The 23,400-nt window shown below is 40.6% G+C and overlaps 2 protein-coding genes across 3 annotated transcripts; one reads left to right on the forward strand and one right to left on the reverse strand.

The window, feature by feature from the left end:
- The first annotated feature begins 327 nt into the window (after window positions 1-327).
- Window positions 328-18,706, forward strand: ccdc187 (coiled-coil domain containing 187). Of its 2 annotated transcripts, XM_084366465.1 has the most exons (12): window positions 328-676; window positions 1,273-1,365; window positions 7,120-7,182; window positions 7,731-7,869; window positions 8,025-8,115; window positions 13,763-13,841; window positions 16,242-16,363; window positions 16,487-16,558; window positions 16,651-16,785; window positions 17,142-17,236; window positions 17,330-17,424; window positions 17,506-18,706. In XM_084366465.1, exons 2-12 carry the CDS (start codon window positions 1,317-1,319, stop codon window positions 17,652-17,654), a joined length of 1,089 nt encoding a protein of 362 aa, XP_084222591.1. In that variant the 5' UTR covers window positions 328-676; window positions 1,273-1,316; the 3' UTR covers window positions 17,655-18,706. The 2 variants fall into 2 exon arrangements, with proteins under 2 accessions (XP_084222591.1, XP_084222590.1); XM_084366464.1 differs by lacking the exons at window positions 328-676; window positions 1,273-1,365; window positions 7,120-7,182; ... (1 more) ...; window positions 8,025-8,115; window positions 13,763-13,841 and adding an exon at window positions 14,526-15,771.
- Window positions 18,679-23,124, reverse strand: tnfrsf9a (tumor necrosis factor receptor superfamily, member 9a). The gene is made up of 7 exons (XM_084366466.1): window positions 22,755-23,124; window positions 21,809-21,928; window positions 21,547-21,684; window positions 21,389-21,461; window positions 21,183-21,277; window positions 20,929-21,096; window positions 18,679-20,802 (listed from the first exon to the last, which is right to left on the reverse strand). Exons 1-7 carry the CDS (start codon window positions 22,888-22,890, stop codon window positions 20,678-20,680), a joined length of 855 nt encoding a protein of 284 aa, XP_084222592.1. The 5' UTR covers window positions 22,891-23,124; the 3' UTR covers window positions 18,679-20,677.
- Window positions 23,125-23,400: the final 276 nt, after the last annotated feature.

Raw genomic sequence — 23,400 nt, forward strand, 5'->3', positions numbered from 1 at the left:
TATGTGGGTTGAGTGTCGGGAACTGAAAAGTGAAACTCTGCTGTTGTGTTGGTGCAAATGCCTGTCTTTGCCAACCTTTTGGCTAATCGTTTACCTTAATTAATCAGCGGTAAAAGTCTCGCTGCGCTTATCTGTGTGCTCTTTCAGTAAAACAATCCCAAACGGTTAAAGAAAGGGTGTTTACCTCTCCACGTGGTGAATAAAAACAGTCATTTTTTTAATAGGCGGACATCGTGACTCGTGATTCAGTTTTTGGCAGGGATAAGTCTGAGTTTGTAGGCGCACCTGAAGGCAGCAGCCGTTAACCGCCCCCACTGCTGCTGGCGAACAGGAGCCGTGAAGAGGCAGCCGCAGCGACAGACTCCGGGGCTAAGTTTGTCCGTCCTGGCTTCCCATCACGAGTCGACGGGGGCTTTGTTTCATTGATGAACAACAACCGTCCGTTTCGTTTAAACAATTCTCACCAAAAGTGGAGGCGGTAGAGGCGGTCAAGCACCTTCGTGACTGTTTGGACAATAGAGACACAGATTAAAAACAGAGAGGGAGAGGGAGAGAGTGCGACGGACTCCAAAGTTGACACTTGGCTGTCATGTTTGGTACAGTAGCTACTTGTTGAACAGGCTGTGTGCAAACATACACAACACTGGAGCCTGTGTGGGCAGCGGGCTGGGAACAGGTAGGTTATCAAACAATGACTCTTTGGACTGAATGGATGTGTGTCCGTGTTTTACTTTATTCAACAAACAGGTAGCCCACAGGTTTTACATTACAGGCTCCTGTTGACGTTATCAGCAGCACTGCTCGTGTTAGCTTAGGTTGCTGTGAGAGAAACGTGCTAGTTTCAGCTCTGTAGGGTATGTTAGTGCATTAGTTGAGTTTTTTTTAATGAGTAAAACTGAGATAAACCACTGAACTGTTTGATTTAAAGACACAAATGATTGTCAAATGTCTCGTTGTGTAGCTTGGGGGCACTTAAATGGGCACCGTGTAGCTTTGAAGAAGAAATTCAAACTCAGAATTTAAATATTTTACAATATTAATGCCTCAGAAATAATTGTATTTTTCCATAACTGAGTAACAGGCTGTTCTCAGAGGAAAATAAACTCCCCAGAACACTGTTTAGAGCTAGAAATGTGGCAGGGTCCGCCAAATATAAACAAAGTAAAACAGTATGAAATTGTGTTGTCCTTCAAGGTCAGTTTGTTTATTCAGTCTTGTAAACAAACAGAATTTAAGTCCCATTTCATTTACCCCCTCTCCCTCCTCTGTCAGGGTCTTCTCTATCACCATGAGGCAGTGACAGAACAGGGACTGTGATGGCAGAGCTGGAAATTGACCACACCAACCTTCCACGTGTCCAAGAAGGTAAGCACACACTCTCACAGTGACCCAACTCCTGCAGCGGAGTGTGGAAAATGTGAGCAAAATGTACCATGGGTCATGGTCCGTCCTGGAGAAAAGTTGTTTATGTCGAGCTACCCCCCTCCATAGGGAGGTCAGGGTCAGCGACTGACATGGAGCCATGAAGGATGAAGTATTTGATTCAAGTACAGTGAATACTAAAGACAGACTTGTCTACCCGTCTCCTGTGTCCTTGAAGAGAATGAGACATATGACAACTTCCCATAGTCTCCTTTTTGCCTTATGAATAACTGGCCTTGGCACCAAATGGCAGCTTTTTTTTAGTCTTTGTGTGTCTGTGCTTGATTTCTGAGGCTGCAATACTCCATGAAGTATCTTGCTGTATGTTTTGACTACATGCCAGATACAGGCTCAGGAATACAGCTGTGTGGAGATGGATGTGATTATAGGCAAGTCTGGTGTGCTGGTTGCAGATAAGAGTTAGGAAAGGAATGAGATGCCTCTTTGTGATATGTGATTTCTGAAGAAAGAAAGTGCTGTCACTTGAGATGAAGACATGTACCGAAACTTAAGTCTCTTGATGTCGAAACATGCTGATGTGCACAGCAAAGAGTTGTGTATGAAGAATATAGAGTTCCAAAATCGATTGGAAAACATAAGTGCTGTACAATATGGTAAAAAAAATCATATTGTTATTGCAATATATGATTCATGGTTAGTGTTAGTGATACATTTTGCATCGCAATTTTCAAATTTCACTAAAAAAAGTATTAAAATCACGATGAAGTGACATTTGTTATTCAATTTCAAAGTCAACTGTATTTATAAATCCGAACAAAGCAATTATGAGGCATTTTTGGTGTCTGGACTACAGACTTTATGTGTCATTTGACTGTCAAACATATGTAGACGTTTAGAAACTGAAACACAAAATGCTGAAGTGAGAATTCGAATAAATTTGGCAAAGAAAAATTTTGCATGATCAGCTACAGAATGTGTTATTGTCGTACTAATGCAGCTCTTGTAAATAAAATTAGTCGCATCTTCCTCCATGAAAGTATTTAAACATTCACAGGTAAGGAATGTCTAAGCTGTGGCCTGGGTGTAGACCGTTGACTCAGTCTTTGGCATGTCCACACTAATGAATGAGATAGAAATAGGTCTGCATGTCTTTTATCAAGGGAGATAATTCAGCACTCCACTCTTGTTTCCGTACACAAAGGACACACTGTGCAGCTTTGCATTTTCATGCTTTATCGAGCAGGGGCCACTGCACAAACAAAGCTGGTAATGGCAGCGATAAACTGCTCATCGAGACAATAGCAGCATGTAAATCAGATGTCTGGTGGTCAATGTAATTTTTTCCGCTCATCGTCTACTTTCACCAGACAGATTTGTCAAGCTGCGCTGTTGTCTGTCTCTCTTGCACTCGGGCTGTTTGCTTAATGTCCCATTGTGGGTGTTTATGCTTCAATTTCCCTAAGAGCCGTAGATCCTCGTGTCCCACTTCTCCTTAATTTTCCCCTCCATCTGTGACTCTCTGCCAAGTCAACTTTCTTTGTTTTCACTGCCCCCTTATCAGTTCCTGTTTTGTCCGTCCTCCAGCTCTTCCTGATATAGCCTGATGTGCAGAGGGAATGCAGCTCCCAGAGGAATTCCCCCACCTCCCCCCTGTTCCTCATTTCACTCTCCCCAACTGACCTAGAGTCCCATTACCCCTCACCTCTCTTTGTTCAAGTTGGTCCAGTTCATGAGATGGCTGGCACAGTTCACCTAGTTTATAACAGAGCAAAGAGAGCTGTGGGATGGACGGACAGACACTTCATGGTGAAATTTTGCGCCAAAAAAACAACGAACAGGGGAAGAGAACAGACCAGGGAGAAGGAAAGAGAGAGTGAGAGAGGGAGGGAGACAGCTTGTGGGCGGTCGGTGGGGGATTTTGGCTGAAAATAGAACCCTTGTCATTTTCTCCTTTCGCCAGCTTCTTTGTTTGGCAGGCACTTGCTGCAACTGCAGCTATCCAAGAGGCTGCAAAGATGAAAGAGAAACATCTCTGTCGGTGTTTGATCGGCTGCTCCCTCGCACTGGATGTCTGAGATGATCTGCAGAATTTCGTTTTAGATGACTAGCTGTCAGTTCTCTAATGTTGGAGGCAGTTTTTCAGCTTTTTGACTAAAAAGAGAAAGTGAACACTTTCACCCATGAGATTTAATTACATCAGCAAAAAGGAAAAAATTGCTACATGTGTCATTTTTCTATTTTTATAAAATAAATTATAATAGAAACTAATTTCACATTGTTTTGACTGTATCCCTATCTCAGTCTGCACAGTCAGTTGGGGAGCATACTTGGCCATAGAGTGGGTGGCTGCTGATATTTTTAAATCTTACCAACTTGTTCTTCTTGCTTTCTTAGACAATCTTAGCCCTCAGTCGATCTTAGCCTCCAGTGTTCAAATGCCACAGCCAATTTCTGTCGTCTCCAGGATCTTTTATTTACTATCCTCTTAGGAAACAGACACGGCCTGACGGGGTCCTTTCAGTGGCCTTATTAAGAAGCTTACAGTAGGAGTCTGTGCACGATTTTGAAAACGCACTCAGCCGGACTCGCCTGTCCCTCAAAACCTGTTTAGCAGCCATAATAACACAGTCTCCTTGTCCCTCCCCTACAAGGGTAATGTGACCGTAGTTTAAAGAAGTTTGGAAAAACAAGTTAACCCGCAATGCAGACACACCCACAAGCACACACATGCTTGCACTCTCACACAGACTAGACTGTCATTCTCCTCCATTTTTCCATCCTTTCTTGCCTTCTGCTTTCTGAGTTGGATTTAAGAGAAAACTCGTGTTTTGAGCTGTCAATTTGTCCTGTTGGATTAAAACCAAGCCTTTACTTAATCCCTCCTCACTGACAGACTGGACGCATAAGGGCAGGTTGGAAATCCAGTTAGCAGATAGTCTGTTAAGCTCCACGACAGGTGTAAGTGGTCATGCATGTCTGCCTTGGTATAGGTTAAGTCTCAGTGTAGACTTCTGTGGTCATTTATGGTGTAAACAGACCCTTTTGATGGCTTAACGCTGTCTGAGTGATTTCTATGAACTTTGACTGTTAGACTGAAACATACCCAGGGACTTAATCTCTGCAGGAAAGTTTTTTTTTTTCTTCAAGTTTTATTATTTCATTTAGTTTGACTAAATTTGACCACAGTAAAGTTTAGAGAAGACTCTTTCTCCCACTTCCCTATTTACAGAACTGGACAAGGAGGAGACATCCTCATTTTGACTTGTTATATAAACCCAGAAACAATTGAGAAAATGTTGAAATTTAACAATGCATTGTTAGAGCACACATAATCGGGTAAGATGCAGCCATAGTGAAAGAGAAGAGGACTCTGTACATTAAGAAGATTATGATTGTGAACGCAGATATATACAAAGACATGTATGTGCCTCTGGATAAAAACCCAGACACAAAGTGATCTTTGAGAGCACAAATTAATCAATGACTGGGATCCCAGATAAGCGTTCTTAAAGTTCAAGTGCTTGATGTTTTCAGTTTGCCACACAGATGGCCACAGCTATGTTACAGACTGTGGGGTGGATATGTCACTCATATGGTACAGTGAATCTCAAGACCTTACATTACCGTTCTCGTCATGCACAGTACTCATTGGGCACTTGCAAGAAAATGGTGGTGGGTAAATATGTGTTTGAGCTGAAGCGCAAGAGAATCCTCGAACCTGGAGATTAGTGTGGTGGCGTGTATATATATATATATATATATATATATATATCCTATGTTAAAATCGCTTTTGGTGTTACAGCCATATAAAATGTATCCCGGTTCTCTATAGTTGCTTTAAGAGTTTAAACAGGTCATTATAAACAGCATAACATATGGTATTTATGTGTGGACACTCAGCTCGTAAACTGAATACTTGAGTATCTCAGCATTAAGCGCAGGGTTGTAAATGTCTCCACAGGCATGGCCCAGCCGGCTCAGTGGAAGGATTAGTAGTAGACAGGTGTTTTTAATTGGGCCTGCCTCTGGCTCAGGCTGGAGGCTTTTCCCTCTGCAGTGAGCTTAATCCCTTCTTAAACACTCTCTTCTGTCCTTCTCTTGCCATTTGAAGGCTCCATTGTAGGAAAAGACAGCCATTCTTGGTTTCCTGATAACTATTTGTGAGATGGCAAAGTGGTTTTGTCTGCTCACAGTGAGCTGTGTGCCTGCAAAAGATGGAGGAAGTGGAGAAAACAGCTGGGCCACAGTGCTGCTGTCTGTCTGTGTTTATTTTCTCTTGAGTAACTTTGAGTTTGTTTGACAGACTTAAAACACACATGGGCTACAGCTCATGGAGCCTATAGTGGCCCATTAAGCACTACTGTAAACACTTGGCATGTTTATAGATGAGAATAACAGTTCACAAATGCTAAAGCCATAAGACCAAAGCACAGACCAAAGAGTATTTCAATCTGTGGGTATTCACAACCTTATGATTGAAGTTTTAATCATAAGGTTGAAACAGAATGTTTAACTGTTTCTATTATTGACTCTTGACTCTTTGTTTGACTTAACATATTTGGGAATACTTTCTTTGTATAATTGTATCTTAAGTTTTTTGTAGAGATATAGAGATACTAGAGTCCCCATCTTGTCAGCCTTGTGGCAACAAAGGATGAGGGTAGAGAGTGTTAATGGCATGAAATTGATATGTTTTAGGAGCATATTCAGCAGCAGGGTGCCAGACTATGGGATCACCGGATAGGGAAGGCTTAGTTCTCCTCATAGTGACTCGATATGGAGAACCAGACAGAGTTGGTGTACAGACAGCCCTCAGCTAAAGCCTTTGGATTTACTACAGCCTTACAGATTTCACTCTTAAACACATTTGTACAGTGTACACAGGCTCCCCACCATAAATGGTGGCAGGTGATGTTGCCTAACCTTTGCATCTTCATTTGGTAGTCATAGTGAGCACATTAGTATAAGAATAAACATGTGTCTGCCTCTTTCAACAGCAGTTTTAGAGATTGTTTTGTACTGACGTATATATAGATTGTGCATGCATGTACGTACTATGGGTGGGACAAAATATTGATACAGCATTGTATCATATTGCTTCCTCTAACAATTTGATTATTGATACACTGGTGCCAAATACTGATATTTTTATCAAAGCAGGTGCTAATGCCAATTTGACCCACTGGAGTGACTACTTCATGACTCCTTGTAGTGTAAACTTCTTTAAAAGTACATGTAGTCCTAGTACCTACATGCACATACACTGACACTCACACACAAATACACCCAAATAGTTGGTCACATTGTTGCTTTTGTTCAAATGAGACAAACACAAGTAGCCTGCAAGGATTTTATGAGAGGCTTTTTATATTTTTAACAGGGATTTCATGCCAGAATGGTTGATGGTTTCTTTTTTTACTAAAGTTTTGAGGGACACTCCGCCCCGTCTATGTCAAGAAAACAGCAATCATGACACATGGCCCTTGTATCCAATTGTTTTCCTTTAGACAGAGTGCTGCTGAACCAAAAGCTCCAAAATACTGACTCCTTTCACTCCACCCAAAGGCTTAATTGTTCATTGATTGTTGTCATTTTTCTGTTGTTTATATAATCATCCAGGTGAGAGAACTGCTCACTTGATTAAAATACTTTAAACCCCTCCATCCATTCATTTTCAACGTTGTGTTTATAGCTTTTGTTCGATGCTAAAGTGTCGCTGTCCTCTGGTTGTTTCAGTGTGCCAGTGTTTTGCTGTGCTGGAGGATGGAGTATTGGCACACAACCTGCAGGAACAGGAGAGTAAGTACAATGTCAAGCTGCACAGCTGCACACTTCAAACGTGTAGTCATTTATATTATGTGGGCTGCTTTCCAGTCTGTCTCAGTGAATCACTGCTTCTGCGTTGTGAGGGTTCATCTTTAGTTATCCTGTCAAAGAATTTAGGGATTATTCTCACAGATAGTAAGCACACATTCCAGATTTAAAACAAAACATATTTAAGTAAAATGCTGTATTAATCTCATGGTTGACCAAGGCAGACTTGGAACATTGAGTACTTACTTTTGGTTAGCTTTTCTCTGTAAGTGGTGTGTGGGTTCTCTTCAACTTTAGTTGTAAACACAAAAGTAAAAAAAAAAGTGGCACGCAAATTGGTGTCTGTTTTTAGGTTTCCTCATAAAGTCACTTAAGGTCAGACATGCTACAGATCCTGTTTCAAATAAACAACATAGCAGTCAGAAAATACGAAAAAATCAACAAATTTAGCTGAAGTGTAATTAATGGCTCTTTATGGCCACACATTGAATACTGTCTTGTGCTCTGCCTTTTCCTTTGCCTTGCCCTCATAGTTGAGCAATACTATACCACCAACATCCAGAAGAACCAGCTAGTGCAGAATGACATTCGTGTAGCCAAAAAGCTGCAGGATGAAGAAGAGGAGCAGTTGGCCCAGCAGAGCGTCCTCTTCAGACAGGCCTCCAGACAACTGTAGGTGACCCCTCACACAGCTCACACTGCTGCACTATTCAGATATCACTGGATGTCCTCATGTCCTGCATGTGTCATTGCTATATGATGTGTCAGTAGTTGTATCAGTAAATCAGAAGTGTAAGAAGTCTTTTTCTTCCCCGACTGTCCTTCAGAGAGGAGGAAGACTTTGAGTATGCCCGAGTAATTCAAGACGAGATCCTGCGTTGTGCTGAGGAAGCTCAGAGGAGGGAGCTGGACGATGAGGTGAGCACAATCTGATTTAATTGTCTGCATCTAGTTTACACCGCATTTAGATCAAGTAGTATTTTAAAAAAGAGGTTTCACCTTCAATTATGTGGATGGATTCAGTCTGTTCTTCAATCTTTTCGATTTGGATATCTGCAACTGTCAATGCCTGCATGAAACTAACTTTAGGTTTACTCACTCTTCTTGCCACAATAATCAAATGGTAGCTGCTTTGGTTTGGCTGAGAAGGGGCAGGTGAGTACTACTATTAACCATTAGCGTTAGCCACATTTAACAGTCAAAAGATTGTCAAGTCTTCTTTCTGCCTAACAGAAGTGACTATGCAGACATGCACTGAGCCAACTGCAGAGTAGGGCTGCAAATAATGGTTATTTTCATTATGGATTTATGTTCAGATTATTTTCACAATTAAGTTTTTAGTTGACAAAATATTTTTTTTAAAATGAAAAATGCTCATCACCAAAGTGATGTCTCTAAATTGCTTCTCTGTCCAAGTCTAGAACTTAGAAACTCTTTATTGACTATCATAAATGATGAAGAAAAGCAGCAAATCCTTACATTCAAGAAGCAGGAACAAACAAATGTTTGACATTTTTGTTTGAAAAATGACTGAAAAGATTAATTCATTATCAAAACTGTTTGGAATTAATTTTCCCTCAGTCGTTAATTCACTATTTGCTGCAGCTGTAATGGAGGGAAACTCTTGCCCGACCATAACAGAGTTAACAGATAAGACAGTTCATGACTTGCGAGTTTTTAAACTGGGAAGAAACTTGCACTAAGTACTGAGCCTCAGTTCAGTCCATCAGATAATATGATTGATGGAAAACAAAATCTTTTTTTTTTTTTTAAGCTACCGGGGCCTACAATAATATAGATAATATTATCTATGATTTAAGACATGTCCCTTGAATGACTAATAAATGGAATCAAGGTTGAAAATCAGTGTTCTTTTACACTCATTTTGTCACTTTTATATTACAACCTCTTGGTGTTGTTGAGCTTAGCTTGAAACCATACGTTGTTCCCTAAGTAGACAGAAATGTGACAGCAAAGTTTGTTAAGCAAAATATTTTGAGGGATTTGCTTTTGAAAGAGGAACAAATCCTTTGCTGTGGGTGTCAAGTTGCTGGCAGCAACCAGAGCAGAGCAAGTGACTGCTTCAACTTGGCACAGTGCAGTGACAAAACAGAAAGTTGGACAAAACCAAAGTCAGACTTAAAATGATACTTAGCTTCATAGTATCAAACATTCACTCCCTGTTGTCTGTTTAAAGCTGATAGTTTCCTCACTCACAGACTAAGAGGCTGTGGTCATCTTGAATTCATGTTCGTTTCAATTAATTTTAGTATCAGTTGATCAAAAGGTCCATTAAAAACAATCCAGTTTGAGAAACTATAGACTGTGTTAAAGGATAACACTGTAATGGATTATTTTACTTAGTAAATGTTGAAGCTTGTACACTTATTTGGGCTACAGAAGCTACAATTAGAAACTAAAAGTCTGATCTGTACAGCAGCAGAGTTGTAGCACAGAGAAGAAGGAGTCAGATTTCACTTACCATGTGAGTTGACTTACAAGATGAAGGAAGAGGCCAAAGGCAAAAGCACATATTTGGCAATATTTTGATATAAACATATTGCTAATTGGGAACATGATATTGTTAATGAGGGAAAAGGAGTTGGTTACCTCCAATGAGAAGTTTGAGGTGTGCAGCCTGTCGCCTGCAGCTCTTCATCTAACAGCTCACTGTGGCTGCTTCTTGTTCTTCCATTTCTCCCACAGACTGGGTAAAACTATTTCCTGCATTATCTCAAACTCATCTGCTGTCAACAAATGCAGAAAATGACAATTGGCCTGTTTTTGTAGACGCATTTCTGACGAACAATAATAAGTGTTATAAAATATCTGTATGGTGTAATTGGCAAGACTGGTGTTATGGCACAGCAGCGTCCCTAGTGGAAAAATCAGACAATAGATGTTAGTGAAGGTACATTCATGATTGTATCACCAATTACAGTAACTACGTCAATGTGAGTAGACAGAACTGGGCATGATCTACAGGGACAACCATGGCAGTTGTCACAAACTTAAAATAGCACCACTATTATCCTTCAAGATTAGCACATTCAGCACAGGGACTCAGAGTTATATTGCACTCGGGACATACCTGTATATCTTTTAATTATCTGCCTGTTACCAGCAGGTCAGGGAGTATCATATGGTTCAATTTGACTTCACTTAGGACTTAGTGAGTCCTTAATGAATGGCGGTTGCAGTAAAGTGCTGTTCTGGGCCTCTGAAGAATCCATTGTGCTATAAGAGGGCTGTATGAGCAAAGTCAGCTGTTCAACAGAAACACAAGCTGTCAGCTACCCATCTGGATGATGGCTCAAGCTATTTCTCTGGTGGTTGGTTCCAGACATGGACCATCAACCTCTTTATACAGAATCCACTCATGTGGGCACATTACTGGATGTGCAGTTTGAAGAAGCAGGTTATGTAAAAACGTTATCTAAGTATAGTGTTTGATAAAGACACTTATGCTTCATTTGGAAAGATGGCCCTTGCATAAAACTGGGCTGTCTATGCAGTAGAAAAATGCAAATATTTTTGACATTGGTGCTTCATAATCAAAGAAAAAGGGTATTGGTATTTCCTTTTGCTCTGAAGAAATGCCAGAATGCACTTCGCCACACCATTTTGGTTTTGCCCTTGATTTTGGCCCTGGCTCGTCGTCTGTTTTTCAAGCAGGAAAACAGTATCAGCTCTGGTTCACAAAACTTCTCTATTGCAGCTAAACACTGTGCTACAATATGTATCTGAAAACCAGCCATAGATTTTGGGGCTTTGGGTGCAGGAAATATGAAGAGAAATTGGCAAAGTTTCCCTTTAAAGTCCCCCTGTGCCTCAGAACAACCATACAGGGCATAAAGCGTGGCTGTAGACTCTTTGTCTTGATTCAGTTGTAGACAACATGGATTTAAATTTTTGCCATCTGATTTGAAATAAAAATGTAACCTGTTAATATCTAGATAATGTTGTGATTGTTGTTGTGACACTTATGTTGTCCATTTCCCTTCTTTTTAAGTGCAAAAACAATTAAGCTTTCAACCCAAGCAGGACGAGGCAACCAGATGGTTCCCATCAATCACTCCCTTGTTGTTCCAATGTTCAGGCCCTACCCCTCAAAAACTTTGTTTTTAAGGCTGTGCATTTTTACAGCATTTCTGAACATGGGTTACTTTAAAAAAAGAGGGGCAACTCTGCCACGACACTCCCCAGCTGGTCCAGTGGAGCGGTCTGCGTCACAAAACCTGCTCCAGCATAACATTTTCCTTTACCCTGCAGTTTCCTTTTTAGAGGAGGCTGCCTTGGCCAGGCTTATAAAAGCTCCTTGTTTGGAGGATATGAGGTCAGAGAGGCTTGTGAGGTTCATTCATCATTGGTAAGGGGTTGGGTTTGTAAAATGGTAAAGCTTCATATACTTACTGGGGTAAAAGTCATGCTAGGTTATGCAGCAAGTTTCATGAGAATATATTTATTCCTGTGTGAATGTGATCATTTCTTTTTATGAGTGTTGATGTTTGGATCAAATGATGAACTATTAACACTCCTGTTAGCTTACCTTCCTTAATGATTGGCTGATCAGAGGTGTTGATTAAATATTTGCCTCCCTGTAGATTGTGTCTTTAATTAAGGAACAGAAGGTGCCAGGCTGAGCTGTTTTAAATGCCAGATCCCTGTGGCACTCCACGCCTAACCTGCCATGGCAAGCTGTTAATTGTCTGCTGATGCTGGCAAAGTGGCTGACACACACGCCCTGATTGCAAAGAAAAGTAGCTGCCTTAGCTTTTAGTCATGATTTATGTTGCAAATGCAGCCAGCAGAGGCATATCTTCATATTTCATAGAAATCACTGGTAGAATTTGCTGATTTGTAGGGAACATTATTAGTTCTGGGATTTCCAAGAAAAGCAACCCAGACACATTGTGGGGTGTGTGTGTGTGTGTGTGTGGGGGGGGGGGGGGGGGGGGGGGGGGGTCTCATTTAAAGAGAAGACAAGTTTAGCAGCTCTGGTTAGAGCAGGCATTCCCCTGTGACAAGGTGTTAGTTCATGTGTAACAGTCCTGCTGACCTGCTTCTGTTGGAGTTTTTTCTGGTCCGGAGTTCAAGCTGAAGGAGATGAAAGGTTTGCTTGTCTCATTCAGTCGACTAGTTTCCATTGAGTCAGCCTCAGCCCCACTTAAAATATTTTGTTTGGCCACCCAGAGCCGGCACTGGGTGAAATAGCCACTATTAAGATGTCATATCACCTCACATCGCCCTAAATAAACCTACATGGCTCTGCGTTTGGTGTAGCCTCCTCTGTAGATATTTCTGATATAGATGGATTAGATTCTCCTCGTGATGTAAACTTGGTCAACTCAAAACAGTCAATGCTGTTAGTTGAACATTAATAATATGTAGGGAGCATAGGGAGCAGTACAAAGCAGTACAAGATTATTGTTTTCTCTGCAGTTTGTCGTACATTGTGGAAAGAAGATGGTACAAAAGCAAAACAATCCTTCTGGTGCAGTGAGGGCAGTTGTTGTCTTGCTTTACTTTTTACAAAGTCTATGCTATGCTGCCCTCTGCTGGTTGAAAACAGCAGCGTGTACATGATGTCTCGAAAATTCTAGTCATGCCAACTCATGATTGGGCACGAGTGGAATAACCTGACTGTTTAGTAGGTGGATTATGTTTTGACATTTTGTAATGCTTTAATCCAGATAATTTCATTATAAGATTATTATTATTAGCATATAAAAGGAGTTAGGATCAAGGGTAGAGATAGTTGATATATACTGTACATATATATATTTTTTTTTGTAGTAACTGATTACTAACTTCTCATGGCAGATGATATGAAGATGACTGATAATTTTAAATGTTTTATTTTAAAAGAAGTTTGTAACCTGTGGTTTATGCCACCTTGAGGGTAAGAAAGGCTAAGATGTAGTGAGCAAAGTTGAATGATTTAATGATCAACAGCTCTAATAAGAACTGTGGTGTTAAAACTTGTAGACTTTTTCCCCTCCTCTCTGATACCTTGCTGAACATGATTGCAAATTGAAATCATGTTGTGTTCCTTTGAACCTGTAAAAAAACACGTCCACACAGGCGATGATATGTTTGGCTCTTTAGTCGACACTGCACGGCTCTACCCAGGTGCAGCAGTTTGATGTTGTGACAAGAGTGTGACAACAACATGCAATACTTGTTCTTCTTGTCTTCTCCCTCGTTCTTTTTTGTGTTCATGGGCAGACCTCAAACCACTTTAAAGCTGCATACTGCCACCTACTGAGTGTATAGGTGCTCACTTTTAAAGCCAATGAAAGCAATTTGGTTTAATCATATCAGCTCTATTTATCGGCTATAATGAAATTATAGGCGATAAATGGCAAATATTATATACATTTCACATTATCAGGCCAATACATTGTGTATCCTAATCAAGAGCTTGCAATAACAATTCTACTTCTAGAAGTAGTTCTCAGCCTATCTATGTTTATGTACTTATTTGACAGACCAGCTTAATCTCTCTGTAATCTTCCTTTAACCTTAGTTTCTATTGAGTTACCTATTTGCTGTGTCTCCACAGGAAATAGCTAAACAAATGCAGGAAGAGGAGGCACAGAGAACCAGAAGGAGGAGCAGACAGCAGGAGGGCCACAATGAAGGTACAGTTTTGCCATTTTGTTTAATGTTTTAGTTTGTTTAGTTGTAACCATAGGCAGCAATCCTAAAATACTGCCAAATCATTTTAACGAAAAATGGTGATATTTGAGTATTCAGGAATTTGCAATTCTGAACAAAATGTATATTTTTGTTTGCATATTTTACACTTAGGACAAAACCCAGGACATCCTTCACTTCTCTCTAACCATTCTCTGCTACTGCTAGCTATTGTGATATTTAAATCCATTGTCACATATGTAATAACAGCATGAACAAAACTTACCCTTCATAGCTCTCGCACAGTATTGTTATCCATGTGTTGTTATTCATGTGAATCATTTGCATGCATATAACATGTCTTTTATATTGCCTTTAACCCATGACTGTACATCTATATTTCGATGTATAAACATATTGGAATCTCTCAGCTGTGCCTAAAACATTAATGTAAAATGTGTAACCAATGTATCATGGTATTTTTAATGCCGTGTTACCTCATCATTAACTGCACTCGTCTAATAGTACCTGCTAACAGCCTCACCCATCCTCCCTGCTTTTGTGTTTGCATGTTTGCCTTAACTAAAGGCAGCGCCAGTGATCCTGCACTGCTATCCCCACACCAGCATACATTCAGCAGCCGTCACCGAGGAGAGGAGCAGTACTCATCCACCACCACCAGGTGGCAATGTTCTACCTCTCACAGCAATTCATACTTAACTGAGCCTCAGGCGAACTCCCCCAGGGGGGTAACGGCTCAGAGAAACAGAAATTCATGGTCAAATCAAGGACACCGAGATTCCTTTAGGGAAATCAGCGTATTGAGAGAGCCTTTGAGTGAGGATTCAGAGGACTCGGACACAGTTTTCTCTGAACAGCTCTCTGTCTTGTCCCAGAGAATGAATGATAGAGTCAACACAGCACCTCCTCGACGGCGGGTATCTATACAACATCAGCCGCAAGAGAGAAAGTACAGAAGTTTATGCTCTCGCAACAGCTTTACAGATGAGCAGAGAGTTTTGGAGGAGGAGAGAGGAGAGCATGATGAGGACTATTATTATGAAAATGGTGACCTAGAGAAGAGAAGGTGTAGGGACTGGGATCGGGAAAGGAACCAGAGAGAAGAGTATGAGGGTTTGCATAGGAGCAGAGATCAGGATAGACAAAGGGGATGTAGTCGCAGTGAATCTGTCCGGTTACATGACAGGAGTAGACACAGTAACAGAGACCTGGTGAGAACTTGGAGCTATAACGACAACCCTGACAAACATGTACATTTTCGGGCTGACACCAGAAACTCTAACAGTCAGCGCAGTGAAGGCAGCAATGTCTGGGGGATGCTAGGCCAGATCCTCATGGAGAGGGGTGTGCCTGTGAGGTTTGGCAGCAATGGGGCGCCACTGCAAATATGTCCCCGAAGCAGAGACAGCCAGGTGCTTCACGGGAGTGAGGCCTCCTGCGGTGACTCCCAACCACATCAGAGAGCCTTCCAGAGAGCTGCTACCACCAGGCACAGTTTCCATGGAGATATCAGGGAGAGGAGGAGATTGTCACACCAAGAGAACAGTGGGAGAGATCACAGAGAAGACCGAGACAGGCACCGTAATATTGTGGAGCCTGATGAAGAGGTTTATGAGATTAGTAGTAGAGACTCATATCTTGCTAACAGAGAAAGGGGAGGCAGTGGAAGGTGGAGAGAGCACAGATCCACTAACGATCATGAAGAGGAAAGGAATGTAAATGATTGCAGGGTCAAGAGGACAACGAGCGAACGCAGGCATTGGCACCAAACTATAGAAGAAAGGTTAAGCTCAGAGGAGGAGCAGGAGGTGGAGAGGAGAAGAGAGCAGCCCCGCCGAAGAGCCCCACAGCGTAGCCAAAGCCTCAGCAGCAGCAGGGTTTCAACCAGGGATAGGTCAAGACACATGGCAGCAGGTAACCCCCAGAACTGCAGCCAACTCCTGTCCGCAGAGGGAGAGCTTCCAAAGCTGTGCTCCCTACCTCACTATGTGCATTTGCTCCTCTTATCTTCCCTCAATCATCTCCTAATCTGGACAAAGTTGGGTTTTTGTGGTGGACAGTTTCCTTTCAAATCTATAATTCAAGTAGTCCTGGAATAAAATCAATGTGTGCTTTGCTTTCATTCTCATCTTCATCTTCTTCATTATTCTTCTAGCTTTGATGTGGTGAGGGTATAAGTTCTATGGAGTCCCTTTTGAAACAATCTTAACAAACCTTTACATACTGCTTCCTCTCATCCCTCTGCGTGTATCAGATATCCTCGTTCTTTGGTTTTTTTCAGCCTCTGTTTTAGTGCACTTGTGTGATTCATCTCTGATTTATGTGTTTTATGATTAATCATCTTCTTTTCCTTTATACTTAACACCGTCATTTCTCACGATCAGGAGCATCTCTGCAACCAGAGCTTGACGAGACAAGCCTAGATCTGGGGGTGCTGCAGCAGGTCCTACAGGACGAAGAGCTGGCTCGCAAGCTGCAGCAGGAAGAGGAAACGCTGTTGAGGACGGTAAGCGCCCCTATTATAATTACAAACTTGATTTAGATGTCAAGGGCTGAGGACAGAAGCTCAGTTTCTCTTTTGATTCCTTTTGTTTGTTGTTTTGTTTCCCTAACTGTCTTGTTTTCATAGAACTCCCAGCCCTCTCCATGCAGCACTTACCCAGAGGGAGACTTTAGAGTAGCACAAGTGGCGCAGGATCAGGTACAATTATGAAATGAATTAATTTCATCACCCATGTATCTCACGGTTAATATCCACATGTGGAATGATCTATTGTTGTGTTTTTGCGTTAGGAAATTGCGCATTTTATGCAGAAGCAGGAAATTAAGACAAAGCGTCGATCTCGTGAGCTAGAAGGGCCGGCATCGTGGCGCGAACACAGAGCGATGATCAGTCATCATGACCGTCGAGCTGCACGAGACAGACAGGTAAATGTCTTCAGCATCCAAAGAAGCTACATGTCCTTGTAATGCATGTCTTTTATTTTTTGATCAACTTTTTATTGAACGATTTGTCACATGATACACAAATACAGAGTACCATGCATACAAACATGTGACACAAAACTATATACAAGCCACTGTTGCCTTGCAGAGAAAATAGAAAAACAGAAAACAACATGCATGTCTTTTGAAAGATCCACTTAACTCTTTGTTTACTCTAAATAGTTACTACTAAATAGTTGACTTGTGAGTACTTTTATCATGTCGTATCTATTGTCAGTGTTGTTGTAAAATGTTGATTGTTTTGAATTAAATTAGTCAGCCTTTGTCCTCTGTGTAAGGTCCAACGGGAAAGGCTTGACTCAGAGGGCCTTCCTTCCCCCACTGAGGACTGCTCCCCAGAGAACCAGACACCCAGCCCCCCCTCCACAATACCGTAACTGTCTCTACATGATTACACATAAAAGTGACAGATGTCTCTATTGTTACTCTTTTATTTTCTGTAAATGACTCACAACTGTGTTTACAGACAAACCCAGCAGATCAGAAACATCGCAGAAGAGCTTGACCCGACCTTCCTGGCCAGGAGACAAGGCACAGACTGCCTCAGAGTGGGACAAACAGGTATTTTAAACAGGAATAGTAGCACTCAAAATGAAATTGTTACAACAATAGCTGACACTCATTGTTTTTCCTTCAATAAAGGTCCAACCGGTCAGTCACCTCCCACTCCACATTCTGGCTTACATGACTTTGTGGAGGAGCCTACTTTCATCCCACCCACGAAACGTCCAACAGACAAATCAGCGCGCACTAAACCCAAAGAGAAAAAGGAAAACTGCAAGCAACAGTAACTTTTATTGCTGTTGGATGCATATATATTTTATAACACTAAACATCCGTTCAGCTACAGAGTTCTAATTAAGAACTCTTTTCTACCAGCCGCCCCTGCGAGCACTTTAGACCAGTGAAGCAAAGAGAAAGTGACACTTAACTGAATAATGACTACACTTTGGACTTTGCCTTTATCAGTTTCAAAGGGAAAATCAAGGTTTATTGAAGTATTGTTTGAATTCTTCAGTGTTTATGAGTGTTTAATTTAAACAGTATACCTTTTTTTTTATTTGTAGCTTTTATTTGTTTTTATTTAGTTAAGCAGTATACCATTAGCATCCAAAATGTCAAATGACAAAAACAAGACATCACTGGGATAACCTTTGACCCTGAGTGACGTGGTTTTCGGACAAGCTACTTGTTTCTGCCAATTTTTTGTTAAAGCAGTTTGGCAGGACACCAGCCGTTTTTACAATGACAATCAAATGAACTTTTATAACTTTTATAAATGGAAATCCCATTTTTCGAGAAAAAAGACCATCAAAGTATGTTAAATTGCTTTGTAATATCCAGATGTAAATATATCCTCTTGGAACAAGGTAAGTAAGTAATCAAAATCTGCATCTCAGTCATTTATATCATATCAGTTACCGAAGACCATCATTGATCTGAGACAGGGGTTAAGTCTCCCCCTATATATGGGCACTTGTTAGCATGTGACCAAAAAGCTTTTACGTAGACATGAAAGCTTAGATTATTTGGTACATATTCAACTCAATATGTATATTTTGCCAGGTATGTTTCAGTCCAGAGGCAATTATGATTCAGTATACTGAACACTTACTCCCCCAGCAGATTTGAATTCATTTTTACGCACATATTCATTGGTCTCAGTTTTTGACTTTTGTTTTGTTTGATTATATTGCTCCCAAGTTTTAAACACACCCTTTTGTTGTTGTTTGTTTTGTCTTCTACAAATGAAATATGCCACTGCTCAGGTGGACCACTATGAATGCAATTGTTCTGTATGAAAGTGAAAAAAAATAAATAAAAAAGCTCTTTTTTTATTGGCCGTTTTGAAAAGTCATTAAAATACAGTACAAAAAAGACAGATATCATAAAAACAAGTCATGTAAAAACAAGTCATGTAAAAACATCAAAGGCAGAAGGATAAATTAACCTAAACAAACCAGTGCATAAGATTCAGGTAACCGTTGACAGGTAAAATAAAGTGCTACAGTTCTTATGAAAATGTTAATGTGTGATTGATTCCTACTTTTGTAACTGTGCTCAAGGCAGTATCTGAACTTTGTGGTCTTTGAACAGTCTTCTTGAGATGTGACTCATAGGAACTCACTGATATAGTGACTATAAGTGTGGGCTAACATTTCACCCTGAGCCCACAGCACATGACTCAAATGTTCCATTTCAGAATAAAGATAGGCCTGCTACAGTTCAGAAAAGACATGTTTTTTTAAAAAAAAGTTCCACTTGGTCTCATCTTGCTGCCTACTACACTGTACTAAATGATATTCATAAGCAAAGAGGAGTACAGGACTGAGTACAGGGGGGTTTCCACATGACCCTTGAGTGTTGTTGCATTAAAGAGCTGCCATCTCATTATTTTCCCAAGGTTTTCCCACGTGACACAGTTAATAGGAATCTCAGTGATACATGTGTAGTTAGTACATGAGTAATCAGATTATCTGTGATTTAATCCAAATGTTACTCTCGGTATACAAACTGTTGCCAAGGTCTTAAGAGGCATGTCTCAACTTGAGATCAACCAGAAGTCTTATCTACAATAGTGCAGATGGGCAGATTCTGTACTGTACTGTAGGCTCCCTTTAGCATAACATGTTGTAGAATTAGCTTTTAACAAAGAGGGAAACTCCCTTCACTGGACTTTTTGACACCAATAAAGCAAGAGGAGGAAAGTCCATGTAGTTCCTGGTACTAGGGTGGAGGAGGTTATATACCACAGTCTTCAACCTGTTTTTCAACTGACTTTTACAGTAGTACACAAAGCTAGTGTCTTCTGTGCACTATTATTTTCACAATATATCAGTCATAGTCTACACCATAAAGATTTAAATAATAAACCAAAACATACAAGAAGTAACATAAACCTTCCCCTGATAAATCCTGTTTCGCCACATAGTCATGTTGTATAAGACAATATTGTTACAGTTTGGTTGCTGCAACATAACCAGGTTATACATGTAAAATTTCAGCAGTAAACACTAGTTCAGACTTGCCTGAGTAAAATGAAACCAATTTTAGGAGTCATATGTGGGCTCAGCAATCGATACAACTGAAACCTGACGTCAGACACAGCTGTACACACCTCCCGCGCTTGCACTGTACATTCACACAGAGCCGCTTTACCGCTCAGACATGCAAATATCAGAGAGACGAAACTCTTTCCCACTCATTCACACACCACAGTATTATTCAACAATGTATTGGCCAAAGTTCAACTACTTAAAAAAAAAAACGGAAGAAGTTAAAAAGAAAAACAGAATTGGCTATAAACTTGATATAAGGCTTGTTGTTTTACCATTAATTCGACCATATAAATCAAAACCTGTCATAGATATTTTAGGACTACAGTATCTGTCAAGATTAATGCCAGGGGAAAAAAACACAGCATCCTTGATGGCTATGATTTACATGATGAATGGGCTGTTGTAAATCCACTTTGTTTTTTCCGCTCTCAGAATTCCCCTTCCTCTCCTGTGTCTATTCACTGTATTATCAAGAGATTGCTAGAATTGTATCCTGGTAATTTCACAACATGATGCTACCTCTAATTTTACCAATCTGTATTTTCACAGTATCTTTGCTTATTCATATAAAAGAAAAGAGGGTAGATAAAAGACAGCTGGGTTAACACAGTGCTCTGTTTGTTGCACTTTGAATCAAGCAAGGACATCCTCAAAACTTGTGGCTTTGTATCACAAAGAAGGACCCTATCGTATTCACGGTATCCTGTTTTCCCTTCACAGAATTCAATAGAACCTCCACAGGTGTTTCAGTGTGGTCATCCAATGAGTCGCTCTGAGGAGTCCTTGGAGGCAAGCGACTCCGAGCTGCTCCCCTGCTCTTGCTGGGCCTCGTGGAAACTGCACTCAATTGCTATTAATGTCCGAGGGTCATCTGAAGAAGCTAAAAAGGACAAATTGAATACTTTTTCAGAATGATTGGCTGATAAATGTTTTGTATAATCAATCATTCAGGTAACATGGTTAGGCTTATCTTTTTGTAATTTGTATGAAGTGAAACAGTAATTACCTGTAGGGGTTCTGTTTGTTTTTTCATCCGGGATTTCCATTTCGCCCGTTTTTCTTTTCCGGTGGATTTTCAGGGTCACAACAATAATGACGACGAAGAGGCCAAAGACAATCAGAACTATGCTGGTGACCACAGATAAGACCAAAGGCCATGCCTGTTCTGAGGGAGCTGATACAAAATAGCACGAAATTAATACTGGCTTACAGTTAAAATAAGAAGCACAGGTACATTATAGGAGTAGGATCATGTCCTACCATGTTTGATTGGTATGGTCACTGGGCCAGGAAGGCACCCGATGTCAGCGGATGCATTTCCCTTGGACACAATCATGTCATCTGGATTGGGACACCTTTGAGAAAGATAAAGCAATGACAATAGGTCTTCAGTGATTTTTCTGGGTTTTCAACAAAACATGGCTTCAAAAAACAGATGGTGATTTTAGAAACAGGGTATATCTCACTTGGTACTCAAAGGTTTGCACTTCTGGTGAATTTGGTCATTGAAGGTTCCCTCTGGACATGGTCTGCATGAACCTGTGCAGACAATCATTCAGGTGACTTTCAGGTCAATCTAGACATGTATGTGCCAAATTCACAAGCTTATCTTTAGTTTACTTACGATCCTGTGTGGGTTCCTGCCCTTTGGAACACTTCGTAACACAGAAGGTACAGGCAGGATTACCACAGGTGAGTCCTTCTCGACAGCCACATTGTGTGTCAGTCGTGGCTGTGCATTCTTTCAGCAGGACTTGAGCACCTACTCATACAAAGAGGGAAAGAGAGTTGTCAAATTGTGTAATTTTACATATTTCCACTTGTAGTTCACTATTGAGAAAAAAAATGACTTGCATTTTTGTGACCAGTAGGATCTATTAACGTACCTACACACTCGGTACATCTCAAACAACTGGGGTTCAGAAGTTTCACTGTATATGTCTTTGGCTCACAAGGTTTACAAAGCTCCTGCGGCTTTGGACCACATTTGGTGACCAGGCGGTTTCCTACAAACACACACAGAGAACAGACACGAGTAAATATACTGTAAATTCTGTCACATTATGAGATCCGTTTCAGTGAGATTAGCACTTTCCAAGTGTTCATAGACAATATGACCTTCCTACTCAAAGCTTTAAAAGTTGAAATGCAGCACAGGAGAGCTTTAAACAGACAAACTGTTTTGGTACTGTGAGGACATGTGGAGGTAGAAGTCACAATTCCAAAGTATTTGATTTGTCATCCAATCCCTGTCTCTTTGTTGTGGTATTAGCTGAGAAACCACTGAAACTATGATTGGTTACAGGACGCCACCACAGAGGAACAGGGGCTGGAAAATTGTATGCAGCTAAAAGCGCATACAACTCAGGAGGCTTATTGCTCATATGAGATATTACTATTATTACAACTCTTGAGGTCTGAGGAAGAAAAAAATATATTTGTGTAACATCTGAGTTCATGTGGAAACTGAACAGACCGGGCTGTTCTCCAACCCTCCATTTACATATAGACATACAACATTTCATTACAGGTCAATTTTACACATTAAAGTGTGTTTCTTCCTTTTTTAAAACCTGGCACCTACATTACACACAATGTAGCTTAGCCAATGAGTGACATCATTGGAGGCAATTTATCAGACTACTTACAGCTTCTCCTGGAGCAACAAAAGGTTTTACATTGATTTTTTTCACATATACATTAAAAGAGTTACCCTTGTGGATCAGTGCTGTTAGGATACCTTTAAAACAGTTTGGACAGAGATACAACAACACATTTGATCAATTATAATCATAGAGAGCTGTAATAGTCATTATCTCCTTCATTACTTACCAGGATGACAGGCTTCACAGCAAACATTGTCCCCATTTTTATTCCATGTCATGCAGCCATTGGCAGTTTGTCCAGGACGGCACAAACAGACCTGCATGAGCAGAGAGAGACCCAGTGCCCAAAGGATCACAGCCATACTGTTGTCAGCTTCCCGGCCTCAGGACAGATGTAAGGTAATCCAAATTCAAGAATTATCCCAGGTACCTAAATTATTTTAAAAAGGCACCTTTTTTGTTTTTCTAAATCTGAAGCTGTAGTCTTAAATACATAAACACCCTTGATATTCTTAAGTTAAGTTAAAGCCACTCAGCAGTGATGTTATGAGTAATGTCATGTGAAGTAATCTCTCTATGCTGCTGGCTCAGTGTGCTCAACCTTACTCACCACACAGCCAACAGAGCATGCTTTTCATACTCAGGTTTTTTTTCACTGGGGGCGTGACTAAGTGACACGCGAGTGTCATTGAAATCAATAAGATACAGATGAGTATCATGATGGAAAACCCCCCCTAACATTCAAATATAAAACCTACGCATTGTCACTAAAAACTACAAAACCATAAATATAAAGTCTTTGATCATTTTACAAAGATATAACTTGTTCTTCTTCAGTGAGAAAGCAAACACAGCCAGATTAGAAATATCAA

Source organism: Pagrus pagrus, assembly GCF_965226575.1.
Source record: "Pagrus pagrus genome assembly, chromosome: 11".
NCBI classification, from domain to species: Eukaryota; Metazoa; Chordata; class Actinopteri; order Spariformes; family Sparidae; genus Pagrus; species Pagrus pagrus.

Excerpts from the sequence above, each read along its gene's own strand:
- tnfrsf9a (XM_084366466.1), bottom strand. The coding sequence starts at position 22,890 with ATGGCTGTGATCCTTTGGGCACTGGGTCTCTCTCTGCTCATGCAGGTC. Across the intron at positions 21,929-22,754 it reads CTGTGAAGCCTGTCATCCTG|GAAACCGCCTGGTCACCAAA; the intron begins GTAAGTAATGAA and ends GTGTGTTTGTAG. Across the intron at positions 21,685-21,808 it reads GAGATGTACCGAGTGTGTAG|GTGCTCAAGTCCTGCTGAAA; the intron begins GTACGTTAATAG and ends TTGTATGAGTAG.
- ccdc187 (XM_084366464.1), top strand. The coding sequence starts at position 14,736 with ATGAATGATAGAGTCAACACAGCACCTCCTCGACGGCGGGTATCTATA. Across the intron at positions 15,772-16,241 it reads GTCAAGACACATGGCAGCAG|GAGCATCTCTGCAACCAGAG; the intron begins GTAACCCCCAGA and ends TCTCACGATCAG. Across the intron at positions 17,237-17,329 it reads AGCCCCCCCTCCACAATACC|ACAAACCCAGCAGATCAGAA; the intron begins GTAACTGTCTCT and ends CTGTGTTTACAG.